Raw genomic sequence first — 17,549 nt, 5'->3', positions numbered from 1 at the left:
GACATTGTGGCAACTCCAATGTGAGCTAAAAGCTGTTCACTTGATCCTCTCTCATCCTATCTGCCTCCCAGCCAGGCTTTCATTACCTCTGTACAGGGGGGAAATTGAGTTATGTTTGTAGGAGGGCAGATGATGTTTCCTCCACAACGTAGTGCGTCATGTTCTCATTCACCCTCCTCTAGTCCATCCAGAGACATCATGTTGAAAATAGATGTAACATGAGTTGTTTGAATCATCCTAACACAGTAATGGGGATGGTGTGGAACTCAATAGTGTCAATTTGTCTGAAGGATTCATGTCCCATCTCCTGTCTGAGACCTGCAGGGTTCTCTTGTTCTCTCTGTCTGAGGGAGATAGTTTTATTGGTCTCAATACAAGGTTGATAAAGAATCTCTTCTCTCATCACTATTTGAAGGGCTATGCCTTTGTCCTAGGTGTTCACTTTGATTAACCTATCAAATCTTTGGATTAAAGCATCTGTGGCCTCGGTGGTGGTATTTAACTGATCAACCGTATATTTTAAATATACTAAGATGTCTTCTGACAACTCGTCCCTACAGACAGTAAAGGGAAGGAGACTGCAGCCATGAAGGCCGACCTGCTCAGAGCACGCAACATGAAGCGCTACATCAACCAGCTGACTGTGGCCAAGAAGCAGTGTGAAAAACGCATCCGTCTCCTGGGGGGCCCCAACTACGAACAGCAGGAGGAGGGCTGCATGGACGAGGGAGAGGGGCCCCAGAGTCAGAGGGTATGACTATACACACACACACAGACACACACACACACAGTGCCCAGTGTTGATGTTTGGCTGGGGTTTATGTCAATCTGTCTGCAGTCCCTCTGCTCTAAACCCTCTAAATCTAAAAAAAAAAAAAAAACTCTTCTCTAATTATATTGCTACATTTGCCGAATACATGGTGAAATGCTTCCTTACAAGCCCTTTAACCAACAATGCAGTTGAAGAAAATATTTACTAAATAAACTAAAGTTTTTAAAAAAGCAATACAATAAAATATCAGTAACGAGGCTATTTATACAGGGAGTACTGAGTCAGTGTGCGGGGGGTACAGGTTAGTCGAGGTAATGTGTACATGTAGGTAGGGGTGCATAGATAACAAACAGAGTAACAGCAGTGTAAAGAAAAAAGGGGGTGGGGGTCAATGCAAATAGTCTGGGTAGCCATTTGATTAACTGTTCAGCAGTCTTATGGCTTGGGGGTAGAAGCTATTCAGAAGCCTTTTGTACCTAGACTTGGTGCTCCGGTACCCCTTGACATGCGGTAGCAGAGAGAACAGTCTATGATGGGTGGCTAGAGTCTTTGGCAATTTTTAGGGTCTTCCTCTGACACTGCCTGGTATAAAGGTCCTGGATGGCAGGAAGCTTGGCCACAGTGATGTACTGAGCCGTATACTCTACCCTCTGTATCGCCTTGCGGTCGGATGCTGAGCAGTTGCTGAGTAGTTGCCATACCAGGCGGTGACGCCTGCTATCGATGGTGCAGCTGTAGAACAGCATTCTCATGTATGTGTTCCTTTTGTCCAGGTGGGAAAGGATAGTGTGGAGTGCAATAGAGATTGTGTCATCTGTGGATCTGTTGGTGCGGTATGCTAATTGGAGTGGGTCTAGGGTTTTTGTGTTGATGTGAAACGTGACCAGCCTTTCAAAGCATTTCATGGCTACAGAAGTGAGTGTTACAGGTTGGTTGTCATTTAAGCAGGTTACCTTCGTGTTCTTGGGCACAGGGACTATGGTGGTCTGCTTGAAACATGTTGTTATTACAGACTCAGTCAGGGACAGGTTGAAAATGTCAGTGAAGACACTTGCCAGTTGGTCAGCGCATGCTTGGAGTACACGTCCTGGTAATCCCTCTAAACCAGGGGTGTCAAACTCATTCCATGTAGTGTCGGCTGGTCTTAGATTTTTTTAAACTTTCAATTAAGAACTCGTCAACCAGGTCTGGGGAGGTCCTTACTAATTTGTGAACTTACTTCATCAATCTGGTACAAGGGAGGAGCGAAAACCTGCAGACAATCGGCCCTCCGAGGAATGAGTTTGACACGTGCTCTAAACTCTGAAAAAGTGCCAGTAGCAAATGAAATCCTGTTTTATTACACAGCAGAACAGCCAAGATGGCAGAACAGCCAAGACGGCAGAACAGCCATGTGTTTGTATGACAGTGTAATATCTACAGCACACACATGCACTGAGCCCTTTGGCATTTCACAGTGAGATTCCCTATAAAGTATAATTACAGCAGGGAGAGGAAGACCTTATTGCCTCCCATTTCATTACATTAGTTCATATTGTAACTGTATTTGAGTGTCATTAAACATTACTTTGACTCCTCTGCAGTCCCAGATGCCTGAGCTTTAATGAATGTGGGCCTGGCATTCCCTTATCTGGAGTTCAGTAACTGATCGGATGGGGCTCTGGTCAAAGTAGTGCACTATGTAGAAAATGGGGTGCTATTTGGGATGCAGTCTGTGTCAGCCCACCCTGAACACCCTGTTGGAACATTGGCCCATTAGTCCCGTAACGACATGATGGCTGAGCTCTCAATGTTTTTGACGAGCACAGTGTCTGTATCTGGCAGTGATAAATAACCTCAGGTCTCCTCATCACACTGAATAGTGCTCTACTCTGTACATTTTTGTTGTCACCTTTAAATTGGCTGGCTAACCTTCAAATCAATGGCATTTATTGACTGCCACCCTATTCTGATTCAGAGGGGTTGAGTTAAATGCGGAAGACACATTTCAGTTGAATGCATTGTTGTACAACTGACTAGGTATCCCCCTTTCCCTATTCCCTACACAGTGGACTACTTTTGACCATAGTCCTGTGTTTAAAGGTAGTGATGTGCCATTTGGGATGCACAGTCTTCTGTTCTCTGGGGCCAGTATACAGGCTTCCTATGGTTATGAAAACCCTGGAAAAGTCATGACATTTTTACAATTGTTCAATCGAATCATGCGGACAGTAATTTTAGGGGAGTTATTTTTATGTATCCTTTTGAATTATGTCACTTCAACTTGTTTTGTAGTCGATTTAGGCATCCAATGTAAGGGACATTGCAACACAATACATTGCTAGTCAGCCTGCAAGTAAACGCATCTAAGGACTAAGGTAGCACATAAAAAATGTTTTGTTTAACCTTTATTTAACTAGGCAAGTCGGTTAAGAACAAATTCTTATTTACAATGACAGCCTAACAAAAAGCCTCCTGCGGGGATGGGGCCTGGGATATATATATATATATATATATATATATAAGAACTTTTTAATGCAATATAAATATAGGATAAAACACATATCACAACAAGAGAACACTACATAGAAACCTAAGACAACAACATGGCAAGGCAGCTACACATGACAACATAGCAAGGCAGCTACCCATGACAACATAGCAAGGCAGCTACCCATGACAACATAGCAAGGCAGCTACCCATGACAACATAGCAAGGCAGCTACCCATGACAACATAGCAAGGCAGCTACCCATGACAACATAGCAAGGCAGCTACCCATGACAACATAGCAAGGCAGCTACACATGACAACATAGCAAGGCAGCTACACATGACAACATAGCAAGGCAGCTACACATGACAACATAGCAAGGCAGCTACACATGACAACATAGCAAGGCAGCAACACAACATGGTAGCAGAACTTAACATGGTACAAACAGTATTGGACATAGACAACAGCACAAATGTCAAGAAGGTAGAGACAACAATACACCACACATAGCAGTCACAACTGTCTGTAAGAGTGTCCATGATTGAGTTTTTGAATGAAGAGATTGAGATAAAATTGTCCAGTTTGAGTGTTTGTTGAAGCTCGTTCTAGCTGCAGCGAACTGAAAAGAGGAGCGTTCCAGGAATGTTTATGCTTTGGGGACCTTTAACAGAATGTGTCTGGCAGAACGGGTGTTGTATGTGGAGGATGAGGGCTGCAATAGATCTCTCCAGATATGGGGGAGTGAGGCCTAAGAGGGTTTTTATAAATAAGCATCAACCAGTGGGTCTTGCGACGGGTTTACAGAGGAGTATAGAGTGCAGTGATGTGTCCTATAAGGAGCATTGGTGGCAAATCTGATGGCCGAATGGCAAAGAACATCTAGCCGCTCGAGAGCACCCTTACCTGCTGATTTATAAATGATGTCTCCATAATCTAGCATGGGTAGGATGGTCATCTGAATCAGGGTTAGTTTGGCAGCTGGGGTGAAAGAGGAGCAATTACGATAGAGGAAACCAAGTGTAAATTTAACTTTAGCCTGCAGCTTTGATATGTGCTGAAAGAAGGACAGTGTACCGTCTAGCCATACTCCCAAGTACTTGTATGAGGTGACTACCTCAATCTCTAAACTCTGAGGTAGTAATCACACCTGTGGGGAGAGGGTCATTCTTCTTACCAAACCACATGACCTTTTTGTTTTGGAGGTGTTCAGAACAAGGTTAAGGGTAGAGAAAGCTTATTGGACACTAAGAAAGCTTTGTTGTAGAGCATTTAACACAACATTCGGGGAGATGCCAGCTGAGTAGAAGACTGTATCATCTGCATATAAATGGATGAGAGAGCTTCCTACTGCCTGAGCTATGTTGTTGATGTGATTTGAGAAGAGCGTGGGGCCTAGGGTTGAGCCTTTGGGTACTCCCTTGGTGACAGGCAGTGGCTGAGACAGCAGATTTTCTGACTTATATACACTGCACCCTTTGAGAGCGGTAGTTAGCAAACTAGGCCAAAGACCCCTCGGAGACACCAATACTCCTTAGCTGGCCCAAAAGAATGGAATGGTCTTCCGAATCAAAAGCTTTGGCCAAGTCAATAAATGGTCAGACACATTCTTCCCTGCATTTTGCTGATATAGGGTGCAATCAGTTTCTATTAGACAACTTCAAGTATGTTTATCCCTGTTTCACTCCGTTTGAGAAACACAGTTCACTTTTGTAGCAGCCACGTTGGATTCCTTTTTGCATCTACACACACTCTCCTCACCTTGTCCCTTCACCTGTGGACTTCAAATAATGAAAATGTCTTTCTTCTCCTTCATTTTGAGAAAAAATGCATTTGTTCAAAGCTGTTGTCTTTTTCTCTGAGACAACTACTCACCACATTTTATGTGCTACAGTGCTAGCTAGCTGTAGCTTATGCTTTTCAGTACTAGATTCATTCTCTGATCCTTTTATTGGCTGGACAACATGTCAGTTCTTGCTGCAAGAGCTCTGATAGGTTGGAGGACGTACTCCGGAAGTTGTCATAATGACTAAGTCTATGGAAGGGGGTGAGAACCATGAGCCTCCTAGGTTTTTTTTATTGAAGTCAATGTACCCAGAGGAGGACTAAAGCTAGCTGACCTCTGGCTACACCATGGTGCTACCCTACATAGTGCTGTTGCAGCCACTGTAGACCATCATTGCAAAATAGTGTGTTTAAATCAATTATTTGGTGACAAGATTATATTTAGTGTTGTTTTATCTAAAATGTTTGACCCTGTGTTCTGTCTGTTCCCTGTAGATCCTCCAATTTGAAGAGATCATGTCTAACCCAGGGTTCCGGGAGCACTTCCGTGTCTACATGGAGCGAGTGGACAAAAGGGCTCTCATCAGCTTCTGGGAGCTAGTGGAGATGCTCAAGACTGCCAACAAGGTAAAGTTGTCACATCCTCCAAAAGCAAACGTTAAGCCAGTGTTAGTGACGACTGACATCATGTCAAATATCTCCGACAGGTAACATTATGCTGAGACTTGTGGTGAAACTGAATCTGTCTTTTAAAGCTGAAAACCCAGTGCCCATCCTGACTCGTTTTTTCCCAGAACGAGGTTCCCCAGCTGGTGGGGGAGATCTACCAGAACTTCTTTGTGGAGAGCAGGGAGATCCCGGTGGAGAAAGCCCTGTACAAGGAGATCCAGCAGACCCTGGTGGGGAACAAGGGCACGGACGTGTTCCACCGGATCCAGGGGGATGTGTATGAGACCATGAAGGAGCGCTACTACCCATCCTTCCTGGTCTCTGACCTCTACGAGAGGCTCATCAGGAGAGAGGAGCAGCAGTGCAGCTCCCAGTCCAGCAGCGAGGACAAGGACGAAGGGGTAAGCTGGGAAGGGGACATGCACTGGCGCAGATGTTCACACACCAGCCATGTTGTCCGTAGAGTACCACAGTACGAGTCATAACCATAAAACCTAGCAGTCAAACAGGGAAATGGTTCTAATCATTTTTTGCACCATGAATGTTTCCTATAGGGAATTTTAGAAAACACTTAAAATAAGGGTTGTGTTTCACATAGGCTTACCCTGGCGTGACATTTTGATAACTGTGTTAATCTCTCTAGGACAAAGTGACTTATCAATACATTCACATGTATTCACCTCCCAGAAATGCTAATGTGGCTATCATAAAGAACTACAAATGCCATAATGATCTGGACGAGACTGCTGAATTGAGGCAAAGTTAAAAAATAACTGGATTAACTATCTAATGTTAGCTAAATTTTAGTAATGAATAAATTGGGAGCATTTCTTTAAATGGACAATTCTGTGAACTGTCTTGTGCAAGTTTTAAATTGACACAATACCTTAGCAAAGGTGTCAGCTAGCGATGATTTGCAGGGACTTGTAGTCTTACATAATGTCTACTTTGCTAATTTGCATTTTCGAATCTGAGAGTAAATACAGGTGACTATATTGATAAGTCACCTTGTCCGAGAGAGATTTACATGGTTATCAAAACGTCACGCCAGGGTAAACCTACACGAAACACAGCCCTTATTTTAAGTGTAAAATCTCCTATGGGAAGAATTTGTGCTGGAAAAACAATTGGAGCCATTTCCCTGTTTGACTGCTAGGTTTTCTGGGTGTTATGACACCTCCACTGTGGGGCTCTATTAGCATTGTGGTAAGTTAATCCACGTTTGTATTATCACCATCATCTGAACCTCCACCTCTGCACAGCTCCAGGTTCTGGAGGGAGGGGAGGAGGCGCTGGACGAGGGCACTAAAGGCATCAATGAGCAGGCCAGCTACGCTGTCAACAAGCTGCGCCAGCTCTACGACAAGCTGGAGTACAAACGTCAGGCCCTGGGCTCCATCCAAAATGCCCCCAAGCCAGACAAAAAGGTATCCCACTACACCATTCAGCTGCTATTGTTTCAATGCACGGCGAGTGTGTTTTTATGAACACTGATATTGAGTGTACCCTCAAGGTTGCATCCTCTCTATTTATGGTTACTTGACGAATACAAAAGCCCATCATTGACTGCTGCTGTCATTTATCTGCAGGCCAAGCACACTTTTTCTACCTCTGTCTGTCTGTGTTGGCATTTATAAAGAACCCATTAATTTTTCCCTGAAAGAATGTCTGCCCCTACCTGTAATACAAGCAGCCCTTGAAAACTGGCATTGATTGAACAGCCACCTTTAAATCAAAGTATATTTGTCACATGCTTCATTAACAACAGGTGTGGACTAACAGTGAAATGCATACTTACGGGTCCATCCCAACAATGCAGAGAGGGGAAAAAAAAAAATATATATTTTTTTGTATCAAATCAAACTTTATTTGCCACATGCCCCGAATACAGCAAGCGTAGATTTTACCGTGAAGTGCTTACTTACAAGCCCTTAACCAACAGTGCAGTTCAAGAGGAAGAACATATTTACCAAGTAGGCAAAAGTAACACAATAAGAATAACCATAAGGAGGCTATATACAGGGGGCACCGGTACCGAGTCAGTGTGCAGGCTAGTTGAGGTAATCTGTACATGTCGGTGGGGACGAAGTGACTATGCATAGGTAACAAACAGCGAGTAGCAGCAGTGTACGAGAGGGGTGTCAATTTAAATTGTCCGGTGGTGATTTTTATGAATTGTTCAGCAGTCTAATGGCTTAGAGGTAGAAACTGTTGAGGAGCCTATTGGTCCTAGACTTGGCGCTCTGGTACTGCTTGCCGACTTGGGTGACTGGAGTCTGACAATTTTATGGGCTTTCCTCTGACACCCCCTATTATATAGGTCCTGGATGGTAGGAAGCCTGGCCCCAGTGATGTACTGGGCCGTTCGCACTACCCTCTGTAGTGCCTTACGGTCAGATGCCGAGCTGTTGCCATACCAGGTGGTGATGCTCTCGATGGTGCAGCTGTAGAACCTTTTTGAGGATCTGGTGGCCCATGCCAAATCTTTTCAGTGTCCTGAGGGGGAAAAGGTTTTGTCTTGCCCTCTTCACTGTCTTGGTGTGTTTGGACCATGAAAGTTTGTTGGTGATGTGGACACCAAGGAACTTGAAACTTTCGACCCACTCCACTACAGACCCGTCGATGTTAATGGAGGCCTGTTCAACCTGCCTTTTCCTGTAGTCCACGATCAGCTCCTTTGTCTTGCTCACATTGAGGGAGAAGTTGTTTTCCTGGCACCACACAGTCACTACTCTGACCTCCTCCCTATAGGCCATCTCATCGTTGTCGGTGATCAGGCCTACGACTGTTGTGTCGTCAGCAAACTTAATGATGGTGTTGGAGTCGTGTTTGTCCATGCAGTCGTGGGTCAACAGGGAGTACAGGAGGGGACTAAGTACATATCCCTGAGTGGCCCCAATGTTAAATATCAGCGTGGCAGACGTGTTGTTGTCTACTCTTACCACCTGAGGGCGGCCCGTCAGGAAGTCCAGGATCCAGTTGGAGAGGGAGGTGTTTAGTCCCAGAATCCTTAGCTTAGTGATGGGCTTTGTGGGCACTATGATGTTGGAACGCTGAGGTCAGGGAGAGGTTGAGAGCGTTATCACACAGTTATCCAGAACAGCTGGTGCTTTCGTGCTTGCCTCAAAACGAGCATAAAAGGCATTTAGCTCGTCTGGTAGACTCGCGTCACTGGGCATCTTGAGTTTGGGTTTCCCATTTGTAGTCCATAATAGTTTGCAAGCCCTGCCTCATCCGATGAGCGTCAGAGCCGGTGTAGTAGGATTTAATCTTAATCCTGTATTGACGCTTTGCTTGTTTGATGGTTCGTCTGAGGGCATAGCGGGATTTCTTATAAGCGTCCGGATTAGTCTCCCACTCCTTGGTACTGTGTATGAGACACAGTTGGTACTCTGTCTGGGTTAGAGCCATCTTTTGACGTGTGTGTGTGTGCGCGCGCTGTCCTCTCTCAGATTGTGTGTAAACTGAAGGAGGAGATTGGGGCCATGGAGAAGGAGCACAGTGACCTGCAGCTGCACATCTCCCGCACAGACTGGTGGTGTGAGAACTTGGGCTCCTGGAGGGCCCTCATCACAACAGCTGAGGTGAGTGAGACAAACACACACACAGCACCATCCCAACTCTTAGTCATTGACTGTGTTCCAGTGATATGACAGCAGCGCAGCAGTGAGCTCTCTAGTCTCCTGTGTCCAGGGCTCCAGTACCTCTGGCCGAACTCGAAACAGATAAAACCCTGATCTGAGAGCAACGAGCCAGAGAGAAACGATAGCATCTACACTTTCCGGAACCTTTACTACACACAGCACTAATAACAGAGCTTCTGTCTAGTCTAGATGGATGAGAGAGAGAGAGGAGCTCAGACTGAGGAAGAAAATTACAAAACTGAAAGGAAGGATAAAATGGTCCCAGTCATCATTTGTATGGTGTTATTGATTGGACTACAGTTGCAGAAAGAACTGTCCTGCATTGCAGGAAATGTAAAGCATTTAGTGTATTTGAGGTTTAAAAAGGCTTCTGATGTTTTTAAATTTCCACTATGACATTTGAGACTTGATTTTTCCCTTACGAAAAAATATATGAACCCGTACAAAAATCTCCACGAATTATATTATTATTCACATTACCTGTTGCCGCAGGATTATTTTTACTCTGTAGCAAACTGGCTCAAATATAAGATCCTACATTGTATTGTACATTGTATGAGACGAGATCGCCTTTTATCTCCTTCAAATCACATTTTATTTCTCACATGGGCCGAATACAACAGGTATACAACAACCTTACCGTGAAACACTGAACCAACAATGCAAGTTTAAGGAAGTGAGAAACATTTGCTAAAAGGAAAAATGGTAACACAATAAAATAACAATGACGAGGCTATATACAATTTAAGCTGTTCGGGTATGTGGAAGAACGAGGGCCTCATTTGCATATTACTCCTCACGCTTCATTTAGTCTGGAGACACGCTTTGATTAATGCTTTGTCTGTTAATTGGCTGTGAAATGTCTAAACACAGGAGGACTGAAAGGACACCACTCTCCAAAGTTCACTCTGCACAATCCCCCTCCAAGGCCTAATGCTATGCTGCTAAGCTAATAGCCATGTCGGATTCTGCTCAGCCAAAAGCAAATTTGTGTTTGTAGTGATGTTCAATTAAGCATGGTAGTATTGTCTCCAATTCTTCATTATGGTAATGAGCTAATCAGCCAACCTTTTAAAGATGTCCTTTAGTCAGAGTTAATTTGTTCTCATCATTGGAGTGTTTTCTTAGCATACCCTCATTGATACAGTATATCAAATTATATTGTATTTGTCACATGCGCCGAATACAACAGATGTCGACCTTACAGTGAAATGCTTACTTACAAGCCCTTAACCAACAATGCAGTTAAAAACAAAAATTAAGAATAAGAAATAAAAGTAACAAATAATTAAAGAGCAGCAGTAAAATAACAATAGCGAGGCTATATACAGAGGGTACCGGTTACTCGAGGTAATATGTACATGTAGGTAGAGTTATTAAAGTGACTATGCATAGATAATAACAGAGTAGTATACTAATTGATACAGTGACTGTTTTTTAGGGAGGGGAATTGCCTGGGACTTCAAGATACAACATTATCACCATACTTAGGTGCCGATACGATATGTATTGCGATTGTCCCGAAGGTGTGGGGGTGGCAGGTAACCTAGTTGTTAAGAGCGTTTGAATCACCAAGCCGGAAAGGTGGAAAACTCTGCCGTTCTGCCCTTGAGAAAGGCAGTTAGTCCCCAAAAACTCCTCCCCATCTCTGATTCAGAGGGGTTGGGTTAAATGCGAAAGATACATTTGGGTTGAATGCATTGTTGTGCAACTGACTAGCTATCCCCTTTCCCTTCACTATTCAATTTGTATTGACAACTGACTAGCTATTCCCTTTCCCTTCACTATTCAATATGTATTGACAACTGACTAGCTATCCCCTTTCCCTTCACTATTCAATATGTATTGACAACTGACTAGCTATCCCCTTTCCCTTCACTATTCAATATGTATTGACAACTGACTAGTTATTCCCTTTCCCTTCACTATTCAATATGTATTGACAACTGACTAGCTATCCCCTTTCCCTTCACTATTCAATATGTATTGACAACTGACTAGCTATTCCCTTTCCCTTCAATATGTATTGACTATTCAATATGTATTGACAACTGACTAGCTATCCCCTTTCCCTTCACTATTCAATTTGTATTGACAACTTGACAACTGACTAGCTATCCCCTTTCCCTTCACTATTCAATTTGTATTGACAACTGACTAGCTATCCCCTCCCTTCCCTTCACTATTCAATATGTATTGACAACTGACTAGCTATCCCCTTTCCCTTCACTATTCAATATGTATTGACAACTGACTAGCTATCCCTTTCCCTTCACTATTCAATATGTATTGACAACTGACTAGTTATTCCCTTTCCCTTCACTATTCAATATGTATTGACAACTGACTAGCTATCCCCTTTCCCTTCACTATTCAATATGTATTGACAACTGACTAGCTATCCCCTTTCCCTTCACTATTCAATATGTATTGACAACTGACTAGCTATCCCCTTTCCCTTCACTATTCAATATGTATTGACAACTGACTAGTTATTCCCTTTCCCTTCACTATTCAATATGTATTGACAACTGACTAGCTATCCCCTTTCCCTTCACTATTCAATATGTATTGACAACTGACTAGCTATCCCCTTTCCCTTCACTATTCAATATCTATTCCGATTTGATACTGCTATTTCTAGTTCCAAACATGGTGCTCACTATATGTTGTCTGCAGAGAGACGAGAGCCATGATTAAAAACAAGTTTTGATCGTCATCCAAAAACATGACAGACATGAAATAAGTATAAAATTGTAATATCTTCGGCTGTGAGTGATGGGGGAAAAATCTGTCCCAGCTACAATTATTTGAATAACTCAATAGCTGTTTTGTGCATAAAGGTGAGGACTAAAGTGTCTGATTGGGAATGTTCAAATCTGACATCTGTGACAGTGTATGGAAATGGTGTTTCTTGGCTGGGTATCAGTTAAACTGCAGTACCGAAGCAAAATTGTAGGAGCTTCTAGACCAGAACCCTGGCCCCTTGGTTCAGACGAATACATCTGAGAGGCCCAGCTCATGAGTTCCATGAGCAGAATATTTTAATTTAGAATGGAAAATGTAATATGTTTATGCAACAAATGTTGGTGCATCGAACCGACTCGCATCGATTCGTTCTCTAATCAAATCACATCTCTCCGAATCGTTTCAAACTAAAACGTATCGTCCCTGTATTGGAGCCCATGTTTCTAGATACTTTTCGAATCGTCTTGAAAGGGAAAGATGCACATCCCTAGAACACTGGTTCCCAACCTTTGTTGAACCGTGACAAACCTCGATGTGATAAAAGATTCTGCCACAAATGTATTTAGTGCAATTTTATTTTATTTTTTACCTTTTTATTTAACTAGGCAAGTCAATTGACTTCTTCGGGATCGGTGTCCCTTTCTCGGGACGGTTGAGCTAACATAGGCTAATGCGATTAGCATGAGGTTGTAAGTAACAAGAAAATCTCCCAGGACATAGACATATCTGATATTGGCAGAAAGCTTAAATTATTGTTCATCTAACTGCGCTGTCCAATTTACAGTAGCTATTACAGTGAAATAATACTATGCTATTGTTTGAGGAGAGTGCACAGTTTTGAACATGAAAAGTTATTAATAAACAAATTAGGGACATTTGGGATGTCTTGATACAATTTGTTTTACAGAAATGCAATGGTTCATTGAATCAGTCTAAAACTTTGCATATACACTGATGCCATCTAGTGGCCAAAATCTCAATTGCACCTGGGCTGGAATAATACATTACGGCCTTTCTCTTGCATTTCAAAGATAATGGTACAAAAAAATGCAAAAGAACGGTATTTAAAAAATAAAAAAAAGTTTTATCTTTTACCAGATCTATTGTGTTCTACTACATTCATTTCACATTTCCATAAACTTGAAAGTGTTTCCTTTCAAATGGTACCAAGAATATGCATATCCTTTCTTCAGTGCCCGAGCTACAGGCAGTTAGATTTGGGTATATCGTTTTAGGTGAAAATTGAAAAAAATGGGCTAATCCTTAAGAGGTCTAGAAATAAGCGGTTTTCTACATTGTAAAGGTGGTGGAAAGGTGGAACCACAGAGTGGAAGCCACTCCGTTTGTTTCTATGGCAGAGGCTGGGGTACTGCTAACACTAATCTGATTTGCCTGTGCTAATTGGTGAAGTAAAATGATACAAATGACTTTACTCGTGATGTGCACCCCTCAAATGTAACAACAGCCGGAGCGCACCTGACTTGAAGCAACCATCCAGATTTAACCGTGTGCCATTCAATGTATTATTTGATTTTCTTTCTGCACGGGTGTTTCTAAGTCAACCCAGCACACTGGTTGAAAAACCACTGCCCTAGAGAACAAGCTATAGTATGGAAAATACCGGAGTTTTGGCTCAGGTACAGCCGACTAACACTACCCAGCAAAAAGTCTAGATTTTTTTTCTCATGTTTTGTTCGGTTAGACTTTCTCTAAAATGGATTACATGTTTTTTTTCTCATCAATCTATATACAATACCCCAATAATGATAAAGCGAAAACATGTTTTTATAAATTTTTGCAAATGTATTCAAAATAAAAAAACATCTATTCAGACCGTTTACTATGAGACTCGGAATTGAATACCGGTGCATCCTGTTTCCATTGATCATCCTTGATGTTTCCACAACTTGGAGTCCACCTGTGGTAAATTCTATTGGATTGCACATGATTTGGAAAGGCACACAACTGTCTGTATAAAGTCCCACAGTTGACAGTGCACGTCAGAGCAAGAATCCAGCCATGAGCCCCCCAACAAAAATAAAGAAGCACCGTTCTGCACTAACTCATTTTTATTCCAACATTTGGAACAACACTAATAAATAATCATAACATTTCAAACTTGTATATATGTGTATATATAATACACATATACACAACAAAAAAAGACTCATAAATATCCAAAAGAAGTAACAAAAACAAATAGAAACAAATTTGTTGATTTGGCACTCGAGCATCAATACATTACCCATCCCCCAACACTGTCAACCAAGAGTCCAGACTAAACCAATTAACCTTGCTGGTGTGCAGACTGGTTTTATATTATTCTTAACGATTTAGCACTCCGACAAGGTTAATTGACCCACAGTCCCACATGGTGACATGATATCATTGACGTGACGTGCAAATGAGCGATAGAAAACCGATCGCGCAAATGTCACCATTTCATGATTTTATTTTTTGTGCAGGCGCCCCGTGTCGCCCTCAGCAAGATGCCACCCTCGGCGGCTGCCCATGTCGCCTATATCTATATCCGCCACTGATTGAGTTCTTGGTCACCACCTGGATCAAGGCCCCATTTTTTTTCTCCCATCAGTACACCTTGCTCTCATCCTACTGTAACCACTGGCCATTGTCTTGGAATTATTCTTACCAAAAGATAGACTTTTAGATTTCTTTAATTATTGCAATAATGGAGCATTAACGGTCACTCAATGGTGATTGTTAAGAGCCCAACGAGCAGAGTTGGGTTACAACCTTTATAGCAAAGTACATCCTCCTGAGTCTTCATGACAAACAACTAATGTGTGGGTTGGCTCTAGAGGTGAAGTTTTGTATGTCAGAAAGGAGTAACCCCCCAGCCAGATTGCATTTGCTGTGAAGACTGTTCTAATTGTATAGGATCCAGGGTTTGGCCCCAAAGACAAGGTTCTTCTTATCAGCTGTCCGTACCGGAGACATCTCCTCCCTGGTACACAAACACCAACTCATTCTTTGGAGTGCAGGCTCTAGGTTTTTTCACCAAGACATCCTAAATCAATTACCAGCGCCAAGCCCCAGAGGTCCAACTCCACAGATGAGAGAGTACTGAGAAACCTTATTTGATGCATAAACTGTATTAAAACACAATCTTGTCATTTTCTACCATACCACACTCTCTGACCACTTGGTCTCACCCTACTGTAGCCATTGACCATACTCTCTGACCACTTGGTCTCACCCTACTGTAGCCATTGACCATACTCTCTGACCACTTGGTCTCACCCTACTGTAGCCATTGACCATACTCTCTGACCACTTGGTCTCACCCTACTGTAGCCATTGACCATACTCTCTGACCACTTGGTCTCACCCTACTGTAGCCATTCACCATACTCTGACCACTTGGTCTCACCCTACTGTAGCCATTGACCATACTCTCTGACCATGTTCTAACTCTGTGTCCACAACTCATTCTTTGCAGTGAAATAAAGGGAATTGATTCCCACTGTGTCCCCTATCCCCCACCAGGCAGTAGAGGAGAATGGAGAGCAGATGCCTTGCTACTGCGTCTCAGTGAGCCTGCTGGAGGGAGACGATTCTAAGAACAGCCGCTGGAGTGTCACCAGGAAGCTCATAGAGTTCCAGGCCCTGCACCGAAAACTGACTGAGGTAAAGGATCCTCCATGCTAATGTTTTTGCCTGCCTAGCTAGCGTCTCTGACTCACCCTCTGTCTGCCCCCCAACAACAGCCGTTTAATTACCACAGTCCTGCACTGCTACATCACAGCCGTTTGTTTCAAATATCACTGCCTGCCATCTGATAATCACCCTAACAATGCTTCCACCGGCCGGTTGCCATGGAGATGGAGTGAGTCACCATGCCACTGCATTTCATGAGGTGCTACAAACAACGAGACTTGAAGACTGAAACATAACTCCTCTTGTTCTCTCTCTCTCCTCTCTTTGATTTTATATTCTTTATGCAGTGTTTCCCTACCTTGAAAAAAGTCCAGCTTCCCTCCGTCAGTAAACTGCCATTCAAGTCAATTGACCAAAAATTCCTTGAAAAGTCCAAAAACCAGCTCAACAGCTTTTTACAAGTAAGTCACTCTGCCAACACGGTTCAACCACACATCATAGTGAAAACGTCACTCAAATCAGTGTTTTGTCTATGTGGAAGGCATTTCTCACTATCGGTCTCCTAAGGACATCATTTTTCAGAACAGGAGATGTCATTTGAGTTGATGATGTCACATATAGCTACCATTGGGAGCTCAGGTAGTTTGTTTCCTCATTTCAAAATGTTTGATAGGAAATTTATTTGTATTATTGGAGTGGCTCGTTCCTGCTGTTCTCACGGCATGTCGATTGGCCATCAGGATTTCAAGCTAGGCTCTTTCAATGTCGGGAGAAAAAAAATGAAAAATGAGACAACCACAATGTACTAAGTTTGGAGATGAGAGTCAAAGTTTGAGATTAAATTGAGCACATTCTTTACAAGCTTTTACAACAATGTTAGTTATGATGGAAAGCTTTACTATTACGAGAATGATGAGGATTTAGTTTGTTTGCCTCATTGATTTGCACTCGTCAGGTTCCATAGTTATTAGCATCGACTGTGTCTCAAATGGCACCCTATTCCCAATATATAGTTAAGCGCTGTTTCCATTGAACATGCCATACAAATCAACATTTTCATTCATTATATTAAGAGTTCCTTGGTCTGGTCCTCCTTTCTTTTTGATGACCAATATAGTGCACTACTTTTGACCAGAGCCTTTGGGAATCTATGCCTTTTGGGATGTAGCCCAGACTCCAACTCTGTCCCTGCTAGGGCCCTAGGGGATAGGGTGTCAATTGGGACACAGCTAGTCTAATCTGCAGCTTTTTTCTCCACCATGTATAGAAAATGCTGACAGACGAGCGGATGTGTCAGAGTGAGGCACTCTATGCCTTCCTCAGCCCCTCCCCAGAGCACCTGAAGGTCATGGACATCCACAAGAAATCCTCCTTCTCCCTGGCCTCCTTCCTGGAGAGACTGTCTGGAGACTTCTTCTCACACACCGAGGTTAGTAAGCACCGTCACATCAGGAGACTTGGCTGGCTGGGGTGGTGGGACTAATATGTATGTATGTCTATAAACATGTCTATCCTTTTAGTCTTTCTCACAAAGAGAGACACATACACACTAACTCCTTTTTCCCCAACAGGAGGAGGCGGAGGATGACAGTGACCTTTCTGACTATGGAGACGAGGCTGATGGGAAGAAAGACGCTCTGGCTGAACCCTGCTTCATGCTCATAGGAGAGATCTTTGAGCTCAGAGGAAGTGAGTGGAACCTCTACACTATGGCTGCATCCCAAATGACACCCCATTCCCTTTTATAGTGCACTATTTTTGAGAGGGCCCTGGTCTAAAGCAGGGCACTATAAAAGGAATAGGGTGCCATTTGGGGGACACTACACTGTCATTTTCACCTC

At 42.9% G+C, this 17,549-nt stretch overlaps 1 protein-coding gene across 1 annotated transcript in view; it reads left to right on the top strand.

The window, feature by feature from the left end:
* snx25 (sorting nexin 25) overlaps positions 1 to 17,549 on the top strand; it is a 55,802-nt gene that overhangs the window by 23,271 nt on the left and 14,982 nt on the right. The window contains exons 7-15 of the mRNA XM_029659412.2: positions 561 to 751; positions 5,525 to 5,656; positions 5,824 to 6,099; positions 6,961 to 7,125; positions 9,151 to 9,282; positions 15,598 to 15,738; positions 16,056 to 16,169; positions 16,976 to 17,137; positions 17,280 to 17,397. Coding sequence (XP_029515272.1) covers positions 561 to 751; positions 5,525 to 5,656; positions 5,824 to 6,099; positions 6,961 to 7,125; positions 9,151 to 9,282; positions 15,598 to 15,738; positions 16,056 to 16,169; positions 16,976 to 17,137; positions 17,280 to 17,397 — 1,431 coding nt within the window. The remainder of the gene's footprint in view (positions 1 to 560; positions 752 to 5,524; positions 5,657 to 5,823; positions 6,100 to 6,960; positions 7,126 to 9,150; positions 9,283 to 15,597; positions 15,739 to 16,055; positions 16,170 to 16,975; positions 17,138 to 17,279; positions 17,398 to 17,549) is intronic.

Source organism: Oncorhynchus nerka, linkage group LG5 (genome assembly GCF_034236695.1).
Source record: "Oncorhynchus nerka isolate Pitt River linkage group LG5, Oner_Uvic_2.0, whole genome shotgun sequence".
NCBI lineage: Eukaryota > Metazoa > Chordata > Actinopteri > Salmoniformes > Salmonidae > Oncorhynchus > Oncorhynchus nerka.
Note: the sequence above shows the minus strand (reverse complement) of the source record. Positions and strands in the feature narration are given on the sequence as shown.